This window comes from Chelonia mydas, chromosome 5 (assembly GCF_015237465.2).
Source record: "Chelonia mydas isolate rCheMyd1 chromosome 5, rCheMyd1.pri.v2, whole genome shotgun sequence".
Classification (NCBI taxonomy): Eukaryota; Metazoa; Chordata; order Testudines; family Cheloniidae; genus Chelonia; species Chelonia mydas.
Window position 1 is genome coordinate 129,582,245 of NC_051245.2, and position 27,971 is coordinate 129,610,215.

Below are 27,971 nucleotides of genomic sequence, written 5' to 3' on the forward strand. Positions count from 1 at the left end.
TAGTATGTTTCCTCACAAAATACACCATGGACCTGCCTTTCAGAGAGGATGTGCACTCCAGCTGAAGTGAATAGGATCGGAGGATGCCCAGCACCTTTGGTGATCAGGCCCTTTATATCCTCTTCACAAGGCAGTGTTGGCAACTCTTTTGTTTTTATAAAAGCCCTCGGAGGGCTGATTTTCCTGGGTCTCCCCTATACTGAAGTCCAGTGATCTACCCAAGAATCTCAGCTTTCATTTAAAAATAGACGTTTCTAGTCCACGTCTTGTGGAAAAGCTGGAAAATAGGGAGCTTTAGTGGCCAGGAGGCAATTTTTTTTAAATAAAATTCATTATTTTTTAAAAGTCCTGGGCCATTTGGGGGCCTGGCTCGGCGGGCCCGGGCACACTGAGAGGCGGGGAGTCACGCAGACACGGGACCCAAGCGCGGACCGGGGAGTCAGACAGGTGCGGGATTTGGGGGGGGGGGGGCAAAGCAGAGGGGAGGCCGAAACGGGTCGCAGGCACGAGGGAGGGGCCAGAGACAGGCCGACGCTGAGGGGGGGGCAGACAGACGGGCACCCAGGCACGGGGGAGACGCCCACAGCTGCCCCAGGGCAGGACACGGACACCTGCCTGGGTGGACAGGAGGCAAGCGCGGAGCCCCCCTCGGGCCGGAAGCGGACCGAGCCCTTTCTGCGGCGGACAGCAGCGCACACGCCCTATCTCCCTCACGGAGGGCGGAAATGGCCGCGGCGCGCGCCGATCTCTGCCCGGGCGGGCGCGCTGAGCCGGCACTCGGCGCCCGCCGCACGTTGCGGTCTCGGCGCGGCCGGCGGGTTGGTGAGCGGAGCAGGCCCCGCCCCTTTCTCCTCAGCCGCCGCCGCCGCGTCGCGCCGCCGCCGGGGGAGGATGAGGAGCGCGGGGCGGCGCTGCCGAGGGACTCGAGCCGCAGCCGAGCTCCAGTGACCGACCGAGCGACCCGCCCGCCTGCGCGGAGGAGCCGGGCGAGGCCGGAGCGGCGCCCCCACTGCCCTGGGGCGGGTGATCGCGGCGGTTGGATGCCCGGTGCCTAGCGGGGACCCCCGGCCCGGCTCCCCCGGGACAGAGACCCGCGCCCGCCATGGGATGCTGCAGCTCGGCCGCACACGTGAGCGGGACCCCCCCACCCCGCACAGAGCTTCCACCCCCGCACTGCACCCCCGTGCGGAGACCCGGCCCTCCCCCGTGCGGGGACCGGGGGACACGGTCCCCCCCGTACGGCGCCACCTTCTTCCCAGATCCCCCCTTGCAAGGCGCTCCCCCCTTTTCCCCCCCCCGCGGGTTGCGGGGCGCCCCTCCCCTCCCGGTGACCCCCATCCCGGATTGCCGGGCGCCCCCCATTCCCTCTCCTCTCGGGGACCCAGGCGACCCTCCTCCCCGCGGTGCCCCCCATCTCCTCACCCACTGGGACCTAGCCCCCCCATACGGCACCCCTTTCCCCGTGGTGCCCCAGCTCACAGGACACCCCCGTCCCTGTTGCCCTGCTTCACACCCCGCCGGCTAGCCCCCTGGGTGGGCGGAAGGCGGGGATTGGGGGTCACAACTTCATCACCTTGGGAGTAGCGCCATCTGTTCTGAATAACTTCTCCTCTTTCGCTTCCTAGGGCAGGGCTCTCCTCTGGGCAGAGCATCCCCACTCCTGGCCCCACTCTGCACTGGGCCTGGCCAGCCATCAGGTTCCCCAGCAGCCAGGGGAAGGGCTCCAGTCAGGCTGCAGGGCCAGGTCCTCTCCCCATAGCCTCACTAAGCCCTGTAGCTCCCTTCCCCACTCTGCCCCAGTCTGCTCTTTTTTGCCCTTGCTGCCTCTTTCTTCCTCCCCAGAGTGGTGCTGCCAGTCTCCTAGATGGGAGCCACAATGAATAGCTCCACCCCATGCTCCAGTTTGCAGCTCTGTCTCCCATTTTAACATTCCCTTTGAGCACAATGCTCAGCGTAATAACATGTTTCCAGGATAGAAATGTTGCTATGTCCTACATAAACACTGGTACCAAACTATAGCCTTACTTTTCCACAGCCCTGCATCGCTCCCCTCTTTAAAACTACATTCAATTAATAGATTTTAAAATCATGATTATATGGGGCAATTGCGATACTTTAGTTAAAGTGCTAATAACTCTAGCCTTCCTATGCCTTTGGTATTTCCCATCAGCAGGCAAAAATCTGACCTGCTAGATGTTAGGTCATTGATTGCAGGGTTTTACAGCTACTGCCCCTGTTTGAAGGCAACGTGAATGGTAGTGTGGGTGGCTCCCAAGCACTGTAGTCATAAATGTAAATTTCCTTGATGATTTCCTCTGTCTGGAGTTGACAGTCACAAAAGGGGAAGGTGTGTATGTCTGAATATCCATTTCTTCTGTCCCTAATGACTCATCAATGGTATGAACTGAGTATTCGTGTCCTGCCACATTCAGACAGCTTTCTTACTAGGACTCTAAAAACACTGCTCAGAGCTTTCCAGTTGCACTAAGCTTCCCCTTTTCCAAACTGCTTTCATAACTATTTCACAGGCTCTCCTTTGCATTTTTCTTAGCTGTGTATCAAATCATCCATTCAGCATCTAGTCTGTGTACCTGGCATTATTATCACCCTCTTTGTTCTGTTCAAAATCAAAAAGGTTATCTATGTATCACCTTGGAGACCTTTCATAAAGCAGGAGAAGTAGAGAATAACTAATTGTTTCATGCTTCGTAGAGTTATAGGTTTGCACTGTTTAAATTTTACAGGTGGATTTGTATTTGTAAATCAGGGTTCAGGAGACTGTTAATACTATTCTGCTGAATCTTTCAACTGCGTTTCCTTATGACTGGCAAGTTGTGTGGTAAATGAGTTTTGTGTGTCCTTTTATATTCATAAAAATCTCAAGAACAGTTGACTCTCAAATTCCTTAACCAGGGTCCTGGTGGATCTCTTCAGATAATCCGAAAGAAAGTGTCTGAATATTTTAGCAGCTGCTGTTTTACTTAATCTGTTGGTTGTTGGGTAGGATACTAGAAATTTAGTGGTGCCTCTGTCTCTGCCACCCTACCTCAATACTTAGTGCCGATCTTGGGTTCCTCTTTTCCCTTTCCTGCTGCTTCTGTAAATCATTCCTGCATTTCTACTCCATCTCCTTGTTTGAGCAAAGCTCCATCAGACTCTTGCTACTCCATGTTGCTGTCATCTACTGCCCCTTGACTCTTACCCAGCCTGCTTTCTCTCAGATTTGACATGTGACTCCTTTTTCCTCTCATCACAACCTCCCACACTTATTCTTGGTGACTTCAACTTCTGAGTTGATGTCTCATTGGATTCATTAACTACACAAATCCTTGCCTTCACTCATTTGATCTTCAGCAGTGGATCAAATCATCCATTCAGTAGAAAAGCTGGTCACTTGACACTGACTTCACCAGCTATCTCTTCATCTCTGAGCTCTCATTATGCAAGTTCCCTCTTTCTAATAGCCACTTCATCTCTTTTAACGTAGACCACTTGCCCCCTTCCTCAGGCTCCACCTGTGCGTGATGTGACCTCCGTCCCTTTCAAGATGTCCATGCTCTCCCTCCAGCATTGACTTCGCTCTTCCACCATTTGTTTCCTCTGCTCCTGGTTCTATGCAGACAAATCTCTGGAGAGAGTTCCTTGGCCACGTGGACTTATTTCATTGCAGTGTTTCTTTCTTCTTCTTCAGCTCTGCCATCTTTCTGGTCAAACGGTCATGCATTTCACAATCCCTTTTGCTTATATGCAGTCTTTGACTCTGTCCTTAAACACTCCTCTCTCTATGCCATATCCCTCTCCATACAGGAATTTGCTGACTTCAAAGGCTAAATTGATAAAATCCTTACCTTCATTTTACCTTTCTCTACTCAACACCTGTCATAAATATAAAGGGAAGGGTAACCACCTTTCTGTATACAGTGCTATAAAATCCCTCCTGGCCAGAGGCAACATCCTGTTACCTGTAAAGGGTTAAGAAGCTCAGCTAACCTGGCTGGCACCTGACCCATATGACCAATAAGAGAACAAGATACTTTCAAATCTTGGTGGGGGGGTGTGGGGGAAGGCTTTGGTTTGTGCCCTTTGTTTACTGTGTTTGCTCTCTCTTGGGACTGAGAGAGGCCAGACAGAAATCCATCTTCTCCAACCCATTCTAATCCAAGTCTCCAATATTGCAACCAGTATGGGTAAGCCAGGCAAGGCGGATTAGTTTATCTTTTGTTTTATGTGAATTTTCCCTGTGTTAAGAGGGAGGTTTATTCCTGTTTTCTGTAACTTTAAGATTTTGCCCAGAGGGAGATCCTCTGTGTTTTGAATCTGAATACCCTGTAAAGTATTTTCCATCCTAATTTTACAGAGGTGATTCCTTTACCTTTTCTTTAATTAAAATTCTTCTTTTAAGAACCTGATTGATTTTTTCATTGTTCTTAAGATCCAAGGATTCAGGTCTGTGTTCACCTGTACAAACTGGTGAGGATTATTATCAAGCCTTCCTCAGGAAAGGGGGTGTAGGGCTTGGGGTGATCTTTTGGGGAAAGATGTCTCCAAGTGGGCTCTTTCCCTGTTCTTTGTTTAACACGCTTGGTCGTGGCAGCATACTGTTCAAGGCCAAGGCAAAGTTTGTACTTTGGGGAAGTTTTTAACCTAAGCTGATAGGAATAAGCTTAGGGGGTCTTTCATGCGGGTCCCCATGTCTGTACCCTAGAGTTCAGAGTGGGGAAGGAACCCTGACAACACCCCTTTCTGTATGTGTTCTGTCAGCTCTCTCCATCTCCAGCTCGTCCATCTGCCCCAGTATCCCAATCCTCTTAACCATCCTAGCCCCCTGCATTCTTTCCTTCAGTCCATTGCTGTCCTCTTTCTTTTCCCTCCCAATACAATTATGGTCTAATCTCCTCTATCTTCAAAACTAACCATTAACCCCTGCTTGCCTCTCTACTTACACTTCCTTCAAACTCATTGAATATGCAGTTTACAACAATTGCCTTGAGTTCTCTCCTTCATCTTCATTCTAGATTCATAGAATCATAGAACTGGCAGGGACCTTGAGAGGTCATCTAGTCCAGTCCCTTGCACTTGTGGGAGGACTAATTATCTTGACCATTCCTGACAGGTGTTTGTCTAACCTGCTCTTAAAAATCTCCAATGATGGAGATTCCACAACCTCCCTAGGCAATTTATTCCAGTGCTTAACCACCCTGACAGTTAGGAAGTTTGTCCTAATGTCCAACCTAAACCTCCTTTGCTGCAATTTAAGCCCATTGCTTCTTGTCCTAGCCTCAGAGGTTAAATAAAAATTTTTTCTTCCTCCTTTTTGTTACAACCTTTTACATACTTGAAAACTGTTATCTTGTCCCCTCTCGGTCTTCTCTTTTCCAGACTAAACAAACCCAATTTTTTCAATCTTCCCTTATAGTTCATGTTTTCTAGACTTCTGATCATTTTTGTCGCTGTTCTCGGGACTTTCTCTAGTTTGTCTATATCTTTCCTGAAATGTGGCGCCCAGAACTGAACACAATACTCCACCTGAGGCCTAATCAGAGCGGAGTAGAGCAGAGGAATTATTTGTCGTGTCTTGCTTACAGCACTCCTGCTAATACATCCCAGAATGATGTTCTCTTTTTTTGTAACAGCATCACACTGTTGACTCATATTTAGCTTGTGGTCCACTAAGGCCCCTAGATCCCTTTCCGCAGTACTCCTTCCTAGGCAGTCATTTCCCATTTTGTATGTGTGCAACTGATTGTTCCTTCCTAAATGTAGTACACCTCTACCCCGATATAACACGACCCGATATAACACGAATTCGGATATAACGCGGTAAAGCAGCGCTCTGGCGGGGCGGGGCTGCATGCTCCGGTGGATCAAAGCAAGTTCGATATAACGCAGTTTCACCTATATTGTGGTAAGATTTTTTGGCTCCCGAGGACAGCGTTCTATCGGGGTAGAGGAGTACTTTGCATTTGTCCTTATTGAATTTCATCCTATTTACTTCAGATCATTTCTCCAGTTTGTCCAGATCATTTTGAATTTTAATCCTATCCTCCAAAGCACTTGCAACTCCTCCCAGCTTGGTATCATCCGCAATACTTTATAAGTGTTCTCTCTATGCCATTATCTAAATCATTGATGATGATATTGAACAGAACCGGATCCAGAACCGATCCCTGCGGGATCCCACTTGTTGTGCCTTTCCAACATGACTGTGAACCACTGATAACTACTCTCTGGGAACAATTTTCCAACCAGTTATGTACCCACCTTATAATAGCTCCATCTACGTTGTATTTTCCTAGTTTGTTTATGAGACGGTCATGTGAGACCGTATCAAAAGCTTTTACTAAAGTCAAGATCTACCAAGTCTACCGCTCCCCCCCAACCCCCCCCCAATCCGCAAGGCTTGTTCTTGTTGTCAAAGAAAGCTATCAGGTTGGTTTGATTCAATTTTTTTTTTGACAAATCCATGCTGACTGTTACTTATCACCTTATTATCTTCTAGATGTTTGCAAATTGATTGCTTAATTATTTGCTCTATTACCTTTCTGGGTACAGAAGTTAAGCTGACTGGTCTGTAATTCCCCAGGTTGTCCTTATTTCCCTTTTTTTTTTTTTTTTTTTTTATAGATGGGCACTATATTTTCCCTTTTCCAGTCTTCTGGAATCTCTCCCGTCTTCCATGACTTCGCAGAGATAATCGCTAATATTTGAGATATCTCCTCAGACAGCTCCTTCAGTATTCTAGGATGTATTTCATCAGGCCCTGGTGACCTCTTGAAGACCTCTAATATGTCCTAGTAATTTTTAAATTCTTCCAATCTAGCTTCCACTCTCTCCTCTGAAACTGCTAGCAGTTCTAAAGATCTCTTCCCGGCCAAGTCTCAAGACTTCTATTCCATTCCTACCCTCTTTGATAATATCAAAAGCAGCAGATGTCAATCATCCCGAGCACTCTCCCTGGAATTCTGCAGAACTGTCCTGTGATTGGTTTCAGAGTACCAGCCGCGTGAGTCTGTATTCGCAAAAAGAAAAGGAGGACTTGTGGCACCTTAGGGACTAACCAGTTTGTTTGAGCATAAGCTTTCGTGAGCTACAGCTCACTTCATAGGATGCATGAAGTCGAAAATACAGTGAGGAGATTTATATACACACAGACCATGAAAAAATGTGTGTTTATCATACACATTGTAAGGAGAGGTTTCAGAGTAACAGCCGTGTTAGCCAGTCCCAGTCTCTATTTAAGCCTAAATTAATAGTATCCAATTTGCAAATGAATTCCAGTTCAGCAGTTTCTCGCTGGAGTCTGGATTTGAAGTTTTTTTGTTGTAAGATAGCGACCTTCATGTCTGTAATTGCGTGACCAGAGAGATTGAAGTGTTCTCTGACTGGTTTATGAATGTTATAATTCTTGACATCTGATTTGTGTCCATTTATTCTTTTACGTAGAGACTGTCCAGTTTGACCAATGTACATGGCAGAGGGGCATTGCTGGCACATGATGGCATATATCACATTGGTGGATGTGCAAGTGAACGAGCCTCTGATAGTGTGGCTGATGTTATTAGGCCCTGTGATGGTGTCCCCTGAATAGATATGTGGGCACAGTTGGCAACAGGCTTTGTTGCAAGGATAGGTTCCTGGGTTAGTGGTTCTGTTGTGTGGTATGTGGTTGTTGGTGAGTATTTGCTTCAGGTTAGTGGGCTGTCTGTAGGCAAGGACTGGCCTGTCTCCCAAGATTTGTGAGAGTGTTGGGTCATCCTTCAGGATAGGTTGTAGATCCTTAATAATGCGTTGGAGGGGTTTTAGTTGGGGGCTGAAGGTGACAGCTAGTGGCGTTCTGTTATTTTCTTTGTTAGGCCTGTCCTGTAGTAGGTGACTTCTGGGAACTCTTCTGGCTCTATCAATCTGTTTCTTCACTTCCGCAGGTGGGTATTGTAGTTGTAAGAATGCTTGATAGAGATCTTGTAGGTGTTTGTCTCTGTCTGAGGGATTGGACAAATCTACAACCTATCCTGAAGGATGACCCAACACTCTCACAAATCTTGGGAGACAGGCCAGTCCTTGCCTACAGACAGCCCACCAACCTGAAGCGAATACTCACCAACAACCACATACCACACAACAGAACCACTAACCCAGGAACCTATCCTTGCAACAAAGCCCGTTGCCAACTGTGCCCACATATCTATTCAGGGGACACCATCACAGGGCCTAATAACATCAGCCACACTATCAGAGGCTCGTTCACCTGCACATCCACCAATGTGATATATGCCATCATGTGCCAGCAATGCTCCTCTGCCATGTACATTGGTCAAACTGGACAGTCTCTACGTAAAAGAATAAATGGACACAAATCAGATGTCAAGAATTATAACATTCATAAACCAGTCGGAGAACACTTCAATCTCTCTGGTCACGCAATCAGAGACATGAAGGTCGCTATCTTACAACAAAAAAACTTCAAATCCAGAGCCCAGCGAGAAACTGCTGAATTGGAATTCATTTGCAAATTGGATACTATTAATTTAGGCTTAAATAGAGACTGGGAGTGGCTAAGTCATTATGCAAGGTAGCCTATTTCCCCTTGTTTTCCCCCCCCCCCCCCCCCCCCCCCCCCCCCCCCCCCCCCCCCCCCGACGTTCTGGTTAAACTTGGATTTATGCTGGAAGTGGCCCACCTTTATTGTCATGCACAGTGTGGGGAGAGTGGTCAGTTTGGATGAGCTATTGCCAGCAGGAGAGTGAGTTTGTGTGTGGGGGGGGGTGGGGGGGTGAGAGAACCTGGATTGGTGCTGGAAATGGCCCACCTTGATTATCATGCACATTGTAGGGGGAGTGGTCACTTCGGATGAGCTATTACCAGCAGGAGAGTGAGTTTGTGTGAGTATGGGGGTGGGGGAGTGAGAAAACCTGGATTTGTGCTGGAAATGGCCCACTTTGATTTTCATGCAGGTTGTAAGGAGAGTGGTCACTTTGGATAGGCTATTACCAGCAGGAGAGTGAGTTTGTGTGTGTGGTTTTTGGAGGGGGGTGAGGGGGTGAGAGAACCTGGATTTCTGCAGGAAATGGCCCACCTTGATTATCATACGCATTGTGAAGACAGTGGTCACTTTGGATGGGCTATTACCAGCAAGAGAGTGAGTTTGTTTGTGGGAGGGCGGAGGGTGAGAAAACCTGGATTTGTGCTGGAAATGGCCCAACTTGATGATCACTTTAGATAAGCTATTACCAGCAGGAGAGTGGCGTGGGAGGAGGTATTGTTTCATGGTGTCTGTGTATATAATGTCTTCTGCGATTTCCACAGTATGCATCCGATGAAGTGAGCTGTAGCTCACGAAAGCTCATGCTCAAATAAATTGGTTAGTCTCTAAGGTGCCACAAGTCCTCCTTTTCTTATTGTAAGGAGAGTGATCACTTAAGATGAGCTATTACCAGCAGGAGAGTGGGGTGGGGGGAGAGAGAACCTTTTGAAGTGATAATCAAGGTGGGCCATTTCTAGCACATTTCCAGGAGTTAACAAGAAAGTCTGAGGAACAGTTTGGGGGAGGAGGAATAAACAAGGGGAAATACTTTTACTTTGTATGATGACTCAACCACTCCCAGTTTCTATTCAAGCCTAAGTTAATTGTATCCAATTTGCAAATTAATTCCAATTCAGCACTCTCTCGTTGGACTCTGTTTTTGAAGTTTTTTTGTTGAAGAATAGTCACTTTTAGGTCAGAAATCGAGTGACCAGAGAGATTGAAGTGTTCTCCAACTGGTTTATGAGTGGTATAATTCTTGACATCTGATTTGTGTCCATTTATTCTTTTACGTAGAAACTATCCAGTTTGACCAATGTACATGGCAGAGGGGCATTGCTGGCACATGACGGCATATATCATCTGTCCTGTGATTATTCTCCTATCTCTCTTATTAGGGGGCTTATTCCTTCACCCACTCACTTCCCTGGTCCTTCTCGCATGAACAGAGAGCAACAATACCCGAAGTCCAAAGGTGCAAACAATTCGATGTTTATTGGGGTGAACTTCCAGCAAGCATGATTCCAGTTTCCTTCCCTAGTATCCTCCTTCCCAGCTCTGACACCACAGAGCCTTACACCTGTGTCCCTGTTCCCATTTCCCCTTTTAGCCAAACATGATTCCAGTTTCCTTACCCCCATTCCCCCCACCCCCACCCCCACCCCCCTACTTCCTGATTGACTGCAGCCTATATAATAAAACTTGACTTCTGCTTTGCTATACCTTAACCAATCATGTTCCTGAAATTTAACTAACCAATCCTAACATATTGTAACATGATTATGTACCCAATTATATCCCACCACCTTAATTAGTTTGCACCCAGCAAAATTAATTATACAGCAGATAGAAACAATCACAGAACCAGACAGAGATTATACAGACAAACAATAGCAAAGTGGGAACTATAGTGACAAAACAATACAGAAGTGAGGATTTCACATCCCAGCTATTGATAAGTGAGTTCTTGCCAGACAGGATGCTATCAAACTAAGTTTCCTTTTACATTTTCTAGGCACTTCCCTTTCTCTGGAGGTGATAGGCACTATCAGGACAGGATTGTATTCCTAACAGCCCAATAGCACCTTCTTTCAATGAGACTAGTTTGGAATGTGAGGATGTGACCGTTCGCTTCCCAGCTTATGGCTGCCTCTGTTGCTTAGCCAAAGGCCTTAGCCTAAGAACAGGGCCTCAGACTGTCACAGTAAGAAAAGGCCCTTACACTGGCAGACAGTGATTTTGATTCTCTTTTGTACCTCTATAACTAGCCAAGTGATAAGAATACACCTAAATTCTTAGAGTATAGGCCTTTACAGACAGGCCTGACTATCTATATCCTAACACTCCACCCCTTTTTTTCTTTTTCTTTTGGGATTCTCCTGCCCAGGTATCCCTGGAAAAGCATAGGACATATGGCGACACATTTCCTGATAGGGCCAGGCATCAAGGTGGAAGGTGTCGATATTCCATTTGTCCCACTGCCCCTTGTGTAGTATAGTGCCCTGCACCTTCTCTCATACGGGCATACCACACCTATTCCAATTAGTGTTCCAGACTTCCCATTATAGTGGGCCTGAGAAGGTTGGGTCCGGGTTGTCTAGTACGCTGTAGGGTTTGGAGGGCTTATTACGTTCCTTATAGGTTATCTCCGTATGCAACGTAACACAAGTACAGTTAACAGTACAAAATCCGCAGCAACACTGAGTCCTGACCACTGCAGTATGGTCCAACATTCGAGACACCCCCAAAACACTGCCTCTTCTCCTTCGACAGGGTCATGATCTTATGTGTCCAGTTGCTGGCAGTTGCAACAAGCTGCCCCTGGAGGTTTTGCTAGCTTTTGTCCATATCATAAGTCCATTGAATGTTCACAGAGAAATGGGATATTGTCCAAACCAGTTTGACCACTTGGTGTGGAATCAGGCAGTATGCCCTGGCTTATTCACAGCAATAAGATTCACAGATCCATTTGTGTGCCGAAGTCCAGATAGCAGCATATAGATGGGTGTAGTTTGGTTATGGGCTGGTGTAATTGTGCCCCCAGTAATATGTACATTCTCAGCAAAACACCTTATACACAGTACACCCAATTGTCCACCCCTTGCATAGGCCATTGATCCTGCTCCTCTATAGTCATAGGAGAGGGGCACATCCAAACATCTTCTGTTGATTTACACTATTTTACACACCCCTCCATTGATTCCCAGTGAGCTCCTCCCCTTCTCATTATTTCCATAGGGCTTGTAGGGACCACCTTAGCTGCCATTCCATTTCCAGGTACCACGGTAGCTATTACACAGGTGCTGGCCTCCTAATTGAGCATTTTGCATTCCCATACACATCTTCCCCCCCAGGGTCAGCCTTTTGAAGAATAGTCACTTTTAGGTCAGAAATCGAGTGACCAGAGAGATTGAAGTGTTCTCCAACTGGTTTATGAATGTTATAATTCTTGACATCTGATTTGTGTCCATTTATTCTTTTACGTAGAAACTGTCCAGTTTGACCAATGTACATGGCAGAGGGGCATTGCTGGCACATGATGGCATATATCATCTATCCTGTGATTATTCTCCTATCTCTCTGATTGTTCTCTTCGTTCTGTCCTCCACCACTGTCTCTGGAATTACTTGTGAGCCCCTTCCTCTTTATTTTTTTTTTTTACTTTACAGCTTGTTTTATCTCCTATCTCAGTGGTTCTGAAACTTTTGTACTGGTGACCCCTTTCACGAAGCAAACCTCTGAGTACAACCCACATTATGAATTAAAAACACTTTTTTTTTTTTTTTTTTTTTTTTTATATTTAAGACTATTATAAATGCTGGAGGTGAAGCGGGGTTTAGGGTGGAGGCTGACAGCTCACGACCTCCCACGTAATAACCTCGTGACCCCTTGAAGGGTCCCGACCCCCCGTTTGAGAACCCCTGCTCTATCTAATCCTGCACTACAGCATGCATCTCTGATATCATCTGTCCTTGCATGCCTCACCATCAGTTTAAGTTTAACATGACTAGTACTAAGCTCCTTCTGTTTTCTTTCACACCTTCTCAGCTGCCCCGAGCTGTCTCTGTAGAAAACACCAACATCTTCCCTGTCACTCAAGACTTTAATTTGGGAGGTATTTTTTATTTCTCCTTCCTTACCTCACACACTTAAGCTATATGCAAATACTGTTGCTTCTTCAACCACAATATTTCTCTGATCTGTCCTTTGGTTTCTGTCCCTTCAGCTAAATATCTCATTTGGGCCCTCATGATTGCCTGACTTCATTACTGAAATGTTCTTCTTTCTGATCTTCCTGACACTCACATCACCCCTCTTCAATTCATCCAAAAGTTGCTGCTAACATAGGCTTCCTTGCCTGTTGTTTAGACCATGTCATCCCTCCACTGCTGCTCCATCCACCTAAGGTTTGAAATGGTCACTGAAGTCTTTGCATAACTGCTCTGCCCTTGTCTCATTTCTCATCAGCCCACCACCTTTGCTGCCCCATCAATGCCAACTTCATTGGCCCATTTATCAGCTTCTCATACAAATGTATCTATGCTGTCTCCTGTGCTTACATCTATGCACAAGGTTTCTTCTAAAGACCAGCTACGGTTATGATGCCATTGGGGACACTAACTTATGATGCCGATGGGGGTGATGAGATGTAAAGAGGATTAATTAGTATAGCTTTTTTATTTACAGAAAACCTCTTAATTATGCTGTGGCCCATCCCCACCTTGACCACTATACTAATTTTTACCTTTTATTTATTTGTCTGTAGAGTGTGAGCTTCTCAGGGGAAAGTACCTAGCATATTATGAGTGCTATGTGAAACTTTAACAAAGCCACGGGCCAGACTTGTGATTTTTTTTTTTTGGTGGGCACTGTGAAGGGGGAAGGTGGTAAGAAAGGCACTTGGCTGTGGGAAAAACCACTTCATAACAGTTGTGAAAAAGTAGCTCTATGTTCAGACTACATGAAAGTAAAGCAGAGTTTTGTATAGCTTCACTGGGGTAGTAGTGGTGCCATAACAATTTCTGCTATTCTCTGTTAAAGTGGTCTTGGGGTTTATCCAAGAAAGCCCAAGCTTAAGCTCAAGAAAAATGTGGGTTTTGTGTTGTTTTATTGTGAAGTTCTTTACCTTAATCAGGGAGAAAAACAGAATTTGCCGTTGAATCAACAGCTCCCTTTTTGACTCTCTGGTATTGGAGATACCACATTATTTCTTTCCACCCATTAATAGTTTTGTTTGTTACTGACTGAATTGTTGACATAATTCTGTACTTGTAAACTGGCTGATCAGTAGTATGGGAAGTGTTTCCTCACAACATCATCAGAAAGAAAGCAATATATCAGAGTCTTAATATATACAGGTTTCAGAGTAGCAGCCGTGTTAGTCTGTATTCGCAAAAAGAAAAGGAGTACTTGTGGCACCTTAGAGACTAACCAATTTATTTGAGCATAAGCTTTCGTGAGCTACAGCTCACTTCATCTATGCATCCGATGAAGTGAGCTGTAGCTCACGAAAGCTTATGCTCAAATAATTGGTTAGTCTCTAAGGTGCCACAAGTCCTCCTTTTCTTTTTAATATATACACTGCAACTAGGAAGGTTGGAAATGTACTCTTTTCCTTATACCTTTTCATTGCATTAGATTAAGATTTGTGTGAGAAGGGCTTGGAGTCTTTCAGGCAATATAGTGCCATGAGTGGGATAAACAAAGAACATCTTATTCTATACACTTCTAGTTGTGCCCTTGGCTTTACAGATAAAAGAATACATTGCTGCAAAGGCCAGTGATGACAGGCTATGCAACAACTTCCCAGCCCCCTCAACTCTCACATGCAAGGTGTTTCAAAATAAAATGCTTGGAGCTCATCTCAAAGCAATTATTTCATAGTCCTGTTGATAAAACTTGGTTTTCCTAATATATCTCTGACTATATGGATGATTTGTTACTTACCAGATGGAATGCTGCATAGGGAGTTACTCTATACAACGTTGACCTTAGTTACCACACAGTGGTGAGATATTTTGCAGTTATACTTGTCTGAAATGTTAAAAATAGTACAGCAAGTATATTTGTGTTCCATTGATCTTTTATCAGTTAATTCACCAGTTTATAATTAAACACAGAATTGTTTCATCTTAACTTATTAAATACAGAAAACTAAACTTAATGTAGTAATTAAAATTGCAAATTAAAATGTACATGCATCAGAAAATAAAAAAACTAAAGTTCTTATTGTAGAGTTAACTTGCCCACTGTGTACATACTGGCTGTTAATGTATACATTTAACAGCCTAAATTGTAATAAAAAAGACTACATACTTACACTGTGGCTGAATTATTGTTGATCTTCATTTCCTTGCTCTCTGTTTAGTATAGTACATGGATCTTACAGTTGATGAGCTGTGACAACAAGTAACAGGTCCCTTCCTTGAGCATGAGTCAGTGTGACGGCATAGTGGTTATACACACAACACAATACAATACTCAGCAAGTGGAACATGAAGTATAGTCGTAGCTGCAATGTATTGTTGAATAATGGATTTGAAGCATTTGTGCTGTTAGTCTTAAGATTTCAGATTTAAGTCAATTATATGTAGTTTCCCCTTTTGAGACAGAATGGGGCATGATCCTTTTAAGCGTGGCATTGGAGTTGTATAACTGGTGTCTGGAACTCAGCAAGTTTTATTTTCGGCCGCTTAATACATACGGCAAATAATGATCCATGGCATTCTAATTACCCTTTTGTGTGTGTGTGCATCTCAACTGCCCAGCATACGTGGGCTTGAAAAATTATGCCCATTAGTCAGTAGTAAATGGGAAGTTTCCCCTCATGAGTTTGGGGACTTACCCCATAAAATTCTGTGGAATGTAAATTTTGATTAAAGTAAGTCTCCAGCCTTTTAAATGTAAAGTAGTGCAGTGATGTCCTCCAGAGTCTGCAAACCACACAACCACAGAGCCGCCGCTGCTGCTCACTTCTTCTGCAGCAGAACAAAATTAATGACTATTTTCACTGCAATTCAGTAAGCTGGGGTAATAGTAATGGCAACAACAAAAACCTTATGCAGCAATAAGTCTTAAAATCCAGGTCTACAGACTCCGTCTCTCAGAGCTCTCTCTATGGCACTAAAAATGGCAGTGTAGATATTTGGGCTCTGATTGGGGCTCAGGTTGTGTAACCCACCCTCCTCCCCAGGCTTCAGAGCCCAAGCTCCATCTCAAGCCCAGACATCTACATGGCTATTTTTAGCACCATAGCAGAACCGAGTCTGTAGACCTAGGCTCAGAGATTTTCTGTGTTGACATACCCAGTGAAACTGTCAGCAGTCAGTTTTATGCTCATGCTTGAGAAAGCTATGAGAAGCAGCAGAGGTGGGCACTACGTCTTGGAGGATGGGGACTCAAATGGATCCTGAGAAATGAGAAGAATAGCAGACTCTCTTCATAGTATTCAGAAAGTTTAGTCTCCCTTTCAACAGGTAGAGGGGAGATGATGCTTGAAACTTAGCCTCTGACTAGTAGGTGTCTGATAATATAAAAGATGGTGCCTCCAAGCAGGGTCCAGGGACAGTGGACCAGGGACCTTGCTAGAAATCCCAGTGCTGTTTGTTTTCTTAGACTATAGGTAATATTGGCTGGCCAATATGCAAGTAACTTTTTAGTTCTGAATGCAAAGGAATGTTTTTAATGGTCCTTCTCCCCCCCCCCCCCTCCCCCATTGTGACCATTTCTCACTGAGGTCCAGCCCTACATGAAGTTTGACGTTACGGCATTCAAACCATCTCTGAATTATCTGTATCAGAAATCTTTACAGTGTTAAATTTTTTTTTTTAACCTTTTAGCCTTTGAGTTATCTGAGGAGGCTGTCTTCAGACTTTAAAACGCAATCTGTGGGTTGAGACCAGACTTGGAAAGTCTTACCTTCAAATGAGAATTTTGCTGGAAATTATGCAAACTAGAAAAGATAGTCTTGCAACAATAACCAGAAACGCTGGAATAAAAACCTATAATATGCTGTTCCCAACCTACCTTGTGTGTAAAAACATTGTGTCAACCTGTAGATTTTAAGCTTGGTGGTGGTTTTTCAGTGCACGTGCTGTACCCTGAAATTGTCCACTTTGGTTTGCCCCTTACGAAAAGAGGGCAAGCTTATGTTAATGGGTCATGGTGTGGTGAAGATGTCAGCTGTCTTTCTACTTTTATTCCTTTCTTCTGAGGAAGTCTTCTCACTTACTATAGCTATACTTGTATAATTAGCCAAAAGGGCAAAATACACTTTCAATTAAATGCATTTCAGGGGTTACCGGTACTTTTTTGACTGACCTAATTATCTTTTTCAAGCTAACTTGAGTGCAACTGTGCATCACACATGTTTTCTTCTTTGAATTTCTTCCACTTGGAGAAGCTGGTGGAAAAGGCTTTCATTCTTTCCAACCTCTGCTCCTGGAAGCCAGTTTTTACAAAGTGTGCTGCCATGTGTCCTTTGCCTATTGATCTGAATTTTTATTCGAACTACCAGTTCATAGTCAGTGCTTGGAAAAATTTAATTGTACTGGTTCACCAGATACTGCAGGGCACAATTCTATATTGGGGGAGGAATGAAGAAGTCCTATTAGTTCATCCAATCCATTTTTAATATCCGTGATTTTATGAAGCAGTTCTCTTCCATTGCATTTGATGTTATTGTATCAAACCTCCAGCCATCCTGGGAGTATTCGAGAGACACTGAATTTTTGACATTTAAAAAAAAAAAAAAAAAAGGGCAGAACTTCTTACGGATCCTTTTCAGGCTGTCTGTGTACATCATAATGGAGCAAAAAGGGCACAAATCTTAATGCCTTTGTTTTTGAAGACCATCGTTAAATTTTTAAAGATTGCAAGTAGGGAAAAAAGCAAACACAGTTTCAACAGACCATACCCTATGTAGTACTAGAGTTGGAGATTTATCCTTTACAGTATTTTGAAGCTGGGATTCCAAGCTGCTTTTCATATGGTAGTTCCTAACTGTAGCTAAAGATAATAGCTGCTAAAATAAGGGGTAGGGGGCATGTGAGCTAACCTGGTATTCAGAACGTACTGATATTACGGGCTGGTGATTTGCTGAATGCTGTGTAGCACTGGTAAGTTAAGAAGCCCAGCTTTCCAAGAATACTTGTTTCTGCGATGCTGACATTTTTAAAACTGACTGATCCTGTGGTCTAAATGGTATTTTTTGTTAGTTGTCCAAGAAGGAATATTCAAAGTCCTGTACCTGAGATGACTATGTTAATTCCTTCCTTATTCATGAGCTATCGAAGCTATTTTAGTGCCATGGCCAATGCCAGCTGCTTTTTTTTTTATTGCAGTGGTTCTTCAGACTCCACCCATTATTTTAAATAGGGACTTCAGGAAAATGCGCAGTTGCAAAAATAACTTCCTCCTCCTAAGGCAGAAGCTGATCTGTTAGCCGAGGACTTGGTATATTATTCTCCTCCCCATGAATCAGGCAGAACCCTCTTTATGTAAATACTTACTTTTAATTGCATGCAGAATCCTCAAGCACTGCCATCTTACTTCTGGTTTTATTCATTTTTAGTTATAGGGCTAAAATTTTGGACCCGTAAGCAAGGTAAATTTTCTTCACTGTATTCAAATAAATGCAAATTAGTAGTATAACCCCCACATCCACCCACCCTATATCCCTGTTACAGGAAATGTGCAAACTTGTGCCTTCTTTTTTCTTTTGCAATGTTGTTTGCTGTCACTCAGATTTTGGTATTCATACAAGGCTTTCACCGAGCTTTTCTCCCTGCTTCGTTATGCAGTGATATGGAACAATGCACGTGGCTAAGGCAAGCAGGATTTGGTTCATGGTGTTGAATTTGTGATAGTACATTCATTTCCAGGACAATATTTGTCTTACCACATGCTTATGCAAGATTACAACTTCACAGTAGGATCACCAGGTGGAGAAGCTCATCTTTGCTTGTGAGGGAAAGAGCTGTTCTGAAATAACTGCAAAGGCAGTATAGAAAGAAAAAGACTTTAAAGTTGCCTTTGTGTAGGTTTTCAAGACTGGATTTGTTTATCTTTAAGATGCATTGATGAAGCTTCTAAAGAATTTGGTTTATAAATTGTTTATTAGGTGGGGGAAAATGCAGGATAGTTTCTAATGTTGGCTATATAGTCTTGCTGTGGTGTCTGTATGTTCCTGTATCACCAAGATCAAGCCAATGAAAACAGATTTTTAAAAAAATCTAAAATGAGATTATGCCAAAATTGTATTGGAAATAATAGAAAATGCAAACTGTATGTTTTCCCCCTTAGAATGCTGCTGTCAAGTTTCCACGAAACTCCTTAGAACTGTCCCCTTGTCTTTTTTTCTGCTAGAAATGTGAAATGGCTTGTTCTTTTCACTATGTTGAACTTCAAAGTCCACTCATAAATCGTCAGATTTTATTAAATGCAATTTCCCGTTGACAAACCAGTTTGAGTGAAGGACACCCTTTAAGCAATTACTTAGCAAATTGCTATAAGTGTCGATGGTGGATGGCAAGATCGTTATTTCTTACAGCAGCACTGTGCAGGTTGAGGTCTTGCAATAGCTGTGATGTTTTGTGTCCTCAAGTTCTAACTTTAGAAACTGTAAAAGGAGGAAAGATTTCTTTCATTTGAGACAGCTACTCATCAGACTCCAGGGGACTGCATAGGAGGAGGGGAAGCTTCCTCTGTGGAATTGTCCTGAGGTCTCTAATTTGATGGTTCTGTCTTGCTTTTTTCCCTCACCCTAATTTCACATTTTGATGAAGCTAAAAATAAATTAATTGGAACTAACTTGCAGATAACTCTTAAAGATATAATCTAATACTGTTCTAATAAGACTTCAGAATATTCTATTATTTAGGTCTTGTGATTTCAGAGCTACAATGGAATTCAAGGAGTCTGTGAAGCAGATTGTATTTACTGCTGATTATACAAAAATGTGAATGAAGTAATTTATATTATTTCAGCTACAGAGAAAACTACTCTGAAAATAGGGTGTTTTCTTTGGTGTGAATAGGTCAGTATTAGAGATTGTGATTTGAGAACTACTGAAAAAGAGAAAAAGCATCTCAATATTGATATTCAGATAGATTTAAACACAAATGATTTACATGTCATGTGGAGTATCCTTACTTATGATGGATAGTTCTGTTTTCTAGCCAAATGCCTGCTATTTTCAAATAGATGTTTTGAAGCACTTTAATTAAAACACTTTCAGTGGTGGTTAAAGGTATGGATTTTTCTCCCATAATAGGTCTATATTTGTAGCTGTCAGATATCAACAGGTATGCTGTTATACCTGCTACTGATTTGCCAGTTCTGTTAGGTTTCAAGATATGTAATGGCTTTGTATGTTGTCATAGCTGCAGTGAAGGTACCTGTCTAATCCTGTGAAAACAAAGTAATAAATGAGTCTTAGAATCAACTGACTGCAAAGATGACCTAATTGTAATCCTATGACATTGATCAACTCATAAATGGTTTGTAAACAAACTTTTTCAAGATCGTCAGTTTCATATTGCCTCATCGATAATATATTAATTCAAGTGTCAATTCATGCACTCTAAATTACACTTAAATTATGTTGAAAATTTGCAAATACGGTGTAAGAAGTAGGGGACCACTTCATGAAGCAGTAGGTGTGGGATCATTGCATTAGTGTTATGTTTAGTGCCTGAAGAGCAACAGAATGCAAGACATTCATTCCCCTCCATTACTGAGAATAGTTTTGTAGTGCTGTACAATCAAGACTGCTCCTTCCCTTCCTACCAGAAGTGTTGAGTTGTGTGAGCATGCAGAACAGATGCACATACGCAGTATAGAAGGTCTTATAGAAGGAAGGGAGAAGTATGGTCACCTAGTGGGTATGTTTACACTGCAATAAAACATCTTCAGCAGTTCTATGTTAGCTGACCCAGGCTTGTGGGGCTATAAAATTGCAGTGTAGATGTTCGGGCTCAGGTAGGAGCCTAGACTCTGGGACCCAGGGAGGGTCCCAGAGCCCAGGCTCCTGACTGAGCCAGAACATCTACACTGCAACTTCATAGCTGCACAGGCCAAGCCCTGCGAGCCTTAGTCAGCTGACATAGGCCAGCCATGGATGTCTTATTGAAGTGTAGACATACCCCAGTGACTCTTCCAGACTGGCTTTGTCTTCTGAGGTATTGCCTCAGGATGTGAAAGTCCTTCGGGTACAGACCCAAGCGCACAGGAGACCCTGTGCTCAAATAATAAGGACCCTATAATAGTAAGAGAATAACTTGTGTCTGTAGATTAGCAAAGAATTCTCATGAGCTTTTTTACAACAAAGTTACCCTAAGAAATATCATTAAGTGTTTATTGTATGTCTACACTACGAAATTAGGTCGATTTTATAGAAGTTGATTTTTAGAAATCGATTTTATACAGTCAATTGTGTATGTCCCCACTAAGCACATTAAGTTGGCAGAGTGTGTCCTCACTACCATGGCTAGCATTGACTCATGGAGCAGTACACTGTGGGAAGCTATCCCACAGTTCCCACAGTCTCCGCTGCCCATTGGAATTCTGGGTTATGCTCCCAATGTCTGATGGGGCAAAAACATTGTCGTGGGTGGCTTTGGGTACATGTCGTCAGTCTCCCCTCCCTCCCTCCGTGAAAGCAACTGCAGACAATCATTTCGCACCTTTTTTCCTGGGTTACCCATGCAGACGCCATAGCACGGCAAGCATGGAGCCTGCTCAGCTCACCGCTGCTGTTGCGAGCATTGTAAACACCTCGTGCATTATACTGCAGTATGTGCAGAACCTGGCTAAGAGACGGCAGCACGAGGATGATTGTGAGGAGGACATGGACACAGACGTTCCTGAAAGTATGGGATGTGGCAATTGGGACATCATGGCAGCAGTGGGGCTAGTTGATAGGGGGAAGGATAGCTCAGTGGTTTGAGCATTAGCCTGCTAAACCCAGGGTTGTGAGTTCAATCCTTGGGGGGGAGGCATTTAGGGATATGGGCCAAAAATTGGGGATTGGTCCTGCTTTGAGGGGGGGGTTGGACTAGATGGACCTCCTGCGGTCCCTTCCAACCCTGATATTCTATGATACAGTGGAACGCCAATTCTGGGCCCGACAAACAAGCAGAGACTGGTGGGACCACATAGCCTTGCATGTATGGGATGATTCCCAGTGGCTGCGAAACTTTCGCATGCGTAAGGCCACTTTCCTGGAATTCTGTGAGTTGCTTTCCCCCGCCCTGAAGCGCGGGAATACCAAGATGAGAGCTGCCCTGACAGTTGATAAGCGAGTGGCGATAGCCCTGTGGAAGCTTGCAACGCCTGACTGCTACTGGTCAGTTGGGAATCAATTTGGAGAGGGCAAATCTACTGTGGGGACTGCTGTGATTCAAGTAGCCAACGCAATCACTGACGTTCTACTATCAAGGGCAGTGACTCTGGGAAATGTGCAGATCATAGTGGATGGCTTTGCTGCAATGGGTTTCCTTAACTGTGATGGGGCGATAGACGGAACCCATATCCCTATCTTGGCACCGGACCACTTTGCCAACCAGTACATAAACTGCAAGGGGTACTTTTCAGTGGTGCTGCAAGCACTGGTGGACCACAAGGGACGTTTCACCAACATCAACGTGGGATGGCTGGGAAAAGTGCATGACACTCGCATCTTTAGGAACTCTGGACTGTTTGAGCAGTTGCAAGAAGGGACTTACTTTCCAGACCAGAAAGTTACTGTTGGGGATGTTGAAATGCCAATAGTTATCCTTGGGGACGCAGCCTACCCCTTGCTCGCATGGCTTATGAAGCCGTACACACGCAGCCTGGACAGTAGTAAGGAGCAGTTCAACTATAGGCTGAACAAGTGCAGAATGGTGGTAGAATGTGCCCTTGGACGTTTAAAGGCTCGCTGTTGCTGTTTGCTGACTAGGTTAGACCTCAGCGCAATCCGTATTCCCATTGTTATTGCTGCTTGCTGTGTGCTCCATAATATCTGTGAGAGTAAGGGGGAGATGTTTATGGCGGGGTGGGAGGTTGAGGCAAATCGCCTGGTTGCCAGCTTTGAACAGCCAGACACCAGGGTGATTAGAAGAGCACAGGTAGGCGCGTTGCACATCAGAGAGGCTTTGAAAACCAGTTTCATGACTGGCCAGGCTATGGTGTGACAGTTGTTTGTGTTTCTCCTTGATGCAAACTCGCCCCCTTCGTTGATTTTAATTCCCTGTAAGCCAACCACCCTCCCCCCCCCGCCCCCTTCAATCACAGCTGGCAACGGAAATAAGTCACTATTGTTTTGAAACCACGCATTCTTTCTTTATTAATTTTTTTTAAAAAAGGGAGATAACTGATAAGGTAGCCCGGGTGTCCATCCCCAGACACGTTAACAGACTTTTCCAGTAGCTGTACTGGCCATGAATCCCAGTCTTCAGAGAAAATCAAACATTAAACACTATTGCTTTTAAACCCTGTACTGTAGTTACAAATGTGCACTCACCAGAGGTGCCTTCTCCACCTTCAGGATCGGGGATCCCGCCTTGGGAGGGCATTGGCTCCAGGGTGATGAAAAGATCCTGGCTGCCGGGGAGAACGGATTCACCACTTGCCTACTGCGCATTCTCCTCCTCCTCCTCCTCCTCCTCTTCCTCATCCACAAAATCCTTCTCTGTGTTGCGTGAGACTCCCCCCTTGCAGGTGTCCATGGACAGTGGTGGGGTAGTGGTAGGGTCCCCCCTAGAATGCCATGCAGCTGATCATAGAAGTGGCATGTATGAGGCTTTGACCCAGAGTGACCATTTGCCTCCATTGTCTTTTAGTAGGCTTGCCTGAGCAACTTGACTTTCACACAGCACTGCTGTGTCCCCCTGTTGTAGCCTCTGTCCATCATGCCCTGTGCAATTTTGGCATATATATTAGCATTTCTTCTTTTTGATCGGAGTTCTGCCTGCACAGATTCGTCTCCCCATACAGCGATCAAATCCAGTGTCTTCTGTTCGCTCCATGCTGGAGCTCGTTTGTGATTCTAGGGGGACTGCTTGGTCACCTGTGCTGCTGAGTTCGCCACGCTGACCAAACAGGAAATGAAATTCAAAAGGTCCCGGGGCTTTTCCTGTGTACCTGGCTAGTGCGTCGGAGTTGAAAGTGCTGTCCAGAGAGGTCACATTGGCGGGATAGCTTCCGGAGGCCAATAATGTCAGTTTGCGTCTGCACTCTCCCAAATTCGACCCAGCAAGGTCGATTTTAGTGCTACTCCCCTCGCCAGGGAGGAGTACAGAAGTTGATTTTAAGAGCCCTTTAGGTTGACGGAACGGGGTTGCTTGTGTAGACGCATTCATTATAAAATCGACCTAACACGGCTAAATTCGACCTAACCCTGTAGTGTAGACCAGGGCTTAGTAATGACTTTTGATAAAAAAACATGTATCGTCTTATTCACATACTAAGTTACTTTCTAACCTGCTGAAATAACTGACCACATGTAATGGGGTATGCTGTTTTGGGTGGGGCTGATAGGACAGCCAATATTTATTCGTCATTGCAATGTAATGAAATGTCTTAGTAAATTGGGGCGGGGGAAATCAGTGGGGCAGGGTGGAATGTTGTCTGAGGCCAGATCTACACTAAAAACTCTTGCCGATATGTCAGTTAGGGGTGCTTTTTTAATGATGTTTTTATACCTGCCGAAGCTCTGTGTAGATGCAGTTATACCAGTTATTTGTTGCTTGCTTGTTTTTTTTTTGTCCAGGAAACCAGTATAAGCTGTAGCAGCTGGAGAACATTTTTTGCTGGTAGAAATTGCATCTACCCTAGGTGGGTTGTCTGCCATTTATAACTATACTGGCCAACCTTTTGTAATATAGCCTGGACCCAAGAGAGGGCCCAGAAGCCAGTAACCTCTTAGTTCTGATCTCAGCTTTGATAGCCACTGTATGGCCTAGGGCAAGTCAGTGTAACCTGTCTTTGTTATCTAGCAACTTGGGCTAATATTTCATACCTTTGTGATATAGGTGGGTATCAGGAGGTTTAATTAATGCATGTTTGTACAGTGCTTTAAAAACACAAAGCACTATGTAAGTTGAAGGTAAGGGCTGACTGGGTCATGAATGGTGATTTGGCTTTCACCATTTCAGGCCGTTGCTTTGAGCACTGAAATCTTAAATCCTTGCACTGTGAATACTGTGTACTCATACACTTAAATAGTTAACCTGAGCTGCACCTTTCCCCTGTAGCGCTTTCCACATAAAAGTGTGTGGGATTTTTAGGGACTGACTCATGGTATCTGCAGGGTAATGTGTGGTCCTAGAGTAATTGTTGTCTACTGAAGTACAACTGAATCACTGTTAAATATGGTAAGTCAAGTAACGCATTGCCATTATCATTGACATGTAGCTATGAGGATCATGAAGTCCCTGTTCTAGGCCTTCCAGAAGCACTTGAACATCACCTTCATTCAGTAGTAGTCTCTGTAAATCTTTCTCACGCACGCGTGCGCACCCAGATTATCTGGTAATTATACCACACAAAAAACAACTGAAAGGCAAAGACTTTTCTCCTTGACTGGTGAGCTGCCTTTCTCATACACGACCATAATTGTCATCTGAAAATGTTGCCTTCCCCACTTCATTTCCTTATGGATGTCCAGCTGCTAGTTTAAACTCAGTGTGGCCAAAACAAAGTGCTTAATCTTTTCTTCCCAGCTCTCCACCTCCCTCCTCTCTTAGTTGCTGTGGTCAGTAACTACCATCCTCTCTATTGCTCAGGCCCATAAACCTGTGTTGTCTTTTTGACTCCGTCCTCTCTCTAGGTACACCTATCCAGGCAGTGTCAGAATCTCCCTGCTGCTTCAGGCACAACATTTCTGTGATCTGACCTTCCACATTTTGAAAACTCTCAGCCAGGCCCTCATCAGTTCATGTCTCAGATACTGCAACTTTCTCCTCTCTGACAAATGGGATCTCTGCCCCAGTTATTTTCATTCCAGACACTGCTGCAATTCAAAGCAAATTTGAAAAGACTAGAACTTCTGACAAACCCAAATCAGCCGGCTGTAATTGAGACATTGATCCCTGTTTACATTCCAAGAGCGATACCAACCTATATTACTTATTTGTCAGATTTTTCTAACCAGCACTTTCACTCTCTCTCGTGTCTCCACTTCTTCATGAGAGAAGCGACCTGTAAAAAAATCTGCAAAGTCAGTGTTGTCCTTCTTCAGATCTCACCTATGTCAGTTTGCTTACAAAACACTTGACCGTGTCTGAGAAGTTGGTGTGCTGTGACAAATGCATGTCATCTCAGTCTTAGGCCATCTTGCCCATTTGTATCGTATTTATCTGTTTTTTATGGTCTTACGCTTGGATCTGTTAGATTTGGATGGTGCCTAGAACAATTGGGGCTAGAGCCTGAAGATGCTACTGCAATAGAAATAATTAAAACTTGAACAGGATGTTAACAAATGGGGGTGGCAACTTTCTTGTCAACGTAGCACGAAATAAACAATTTGAAGAAATGATTTAATTGGTCTGTCCTGGCTTTGGAATCTTTGACAACTCGTGTGACCTCTTCTAAAAGAGAGAACTTCCCCAATATATAATTCTTAGAGCAGACCTTTTATAAAAGCCAATCTTGATTTAAAAATTGTTGGTGATGGAGAATGCGCCACGACCCTTGGTAAATTGTTTTAGTGGTTAATATCTCACACCATTAAAAAAATATGCTGTATTTCCAGTCTGAATTTGTCTGGCTTCAACTTCCAGCCATTGGATCATGTTATACCTTTCTCTGCTATACTGAAGAGCCCATTATTAAATGCTTATTCCCCATGTAGGTCCTTACAGACCGTAATCATGTTGCCCCTTAACCTGCTCTTTGTTAAGCTAGATTGAGCTCCTTGAAGTTATCAGTGTAAGGCATGTTTTCTAATCCTTTAATCGCTCTTGTGGCTCTTCTCCAAATCCTCTCCAGTTTATCAACAACCTTCTTGTATTGTGAGCACCAGGACTGGACATAGTATTCCAGTAGAGATCGCATCAGTGCCAAATAAAGAGGTAAAATAACCTCTCCGAACCAAAATACCCTGTTGATGCATCCCAGGCTCGCATTAGCTCTTTTGGCCACAGCATCATATACAGAGCTCATGTTCAACCAATTATCCACCACAACCCTCAAATCTTTTTCAGAGTCACTGCTCCCCATCCTGTAAGTATGGCCTACATCCTTTGTTCCTAGATGTGTACATTTACAGTTAGACATACAAAAATGGATATTGTTTGTTTGTGTCCAGTTTTTACCAAGCAACCTTGATAACTCTGAATGAGTGACCTCTCCTCTTCAATATTTGCCACTCCCTTAATTTTTGTGTCATCAGCAAACTTCGTCAGTGATTATTTTGTTTTTTTCCAAGTCCTTGATAAAGCTGTTAAATAGCATAGGTCCCTGCGGGACCACACTGGAAACACACCTGCTTGATGATGATTCCCTGGTTACAGTTACATTTTGAGATCTATCAGTTAGCCAGTTTTTAATCCATTTAATGTGTCCCATGTTAATTTTATATCAGTCTAGTTTTTTAATCAAAATGTCATGCAGTAAAAGTCAAACACCTTCCAGAAGTCTACGTATACTACATCAACACTATTACCTTATCAACCAAATGTTGATTTGTGTTAATTATATTACCTTCCTTTAATTCTTTATTAATCGAGTCCATCGCCCATTCCCTTATCTTTCCTGGGATTGATGTCAGACTGAAGCCTGTAGTTACCTGGGTCATTTTGTTTACTCCTTTAAAAAAAATTGGCACTATGTCCTGAGTGTGCACTGAATGGACCTAATTTGTAGGTCCACTACTTGATTCTGCAAGTGGGGCTAATACAAGAAAAGCATCTATACAAAGAAAACTGCGTTCCTATTTTGAATTCTGAAGTATGACTGTATCTATCTCATGCTCTAGGCACTTCTGCTATGCATTAAAAGAACAGTTAATCAAATAGCAAACCTAGCAGCTAATCCACCAGCAGTTCTCAACAAAGCTCCCATCTTACATAGATGAAGAAGACCAAGCTTTCTAGTTTACACAGAGCTCTTCTTCAAGTTACATGCTTTGTTCATGCTTCTGTAAGCTAGCAGAACAAAAATAACAGCATCCCATCATTTTAACAGGAAACTGTTACAGTGGGGCAAATGGTAAGGAAAAATATCAGTTTTTTGCTTATCTTGTCTGTATGCTTCTTGCATCAGCAAATGCTGAAGGAATTTTAATCTGTCCATTGAGAAGGCTGAAATCAGTAGAAATGTGGATTGAGGGCTGCAGGCAAAGCTTGTCACTGCAATTTTGATGGTGCTTCAGTTATAATGTAGGCAAAAAGTGGAGGCCTACTGCAGAAGAAACACAATCACAACATTTGTGTTAAACCTCGTGATGACCATAAAGTAAATATTTTGG

At 43.9% G+C, this 27,971-nt stretch overlaps 1 protein-coding gene across 2 annotated transcripts in view; it reads left to right on the forward strand.

Moving 5' to 3' along the window:
- The first annotated feature begins 777 nt into the window (after nt 1–777).
- Nucleotides 778–27,971, forward strand: part of SLC44A1 (solute carrier family 44 member 1) — a 97,448-nt gene continuing 70,254 nt past the window's right edge. Inside the window, exon 1 of one of the 2 annotated variants that reach the window (XM_037902334.2) lies at nt 778–1,129. In XM_037902334.2, the coding sequence (XP_037758262.1) occupies nt 1,103–1,129 (27 nt within the window). In that variant the 5' untranslated portion in view covers nt 778–1,102. The remainder of the gene's footprint in view (nt 1,130–27,971) is intronic. The other variant, XM_037902333.2, reaches the window with a different exon arrangement.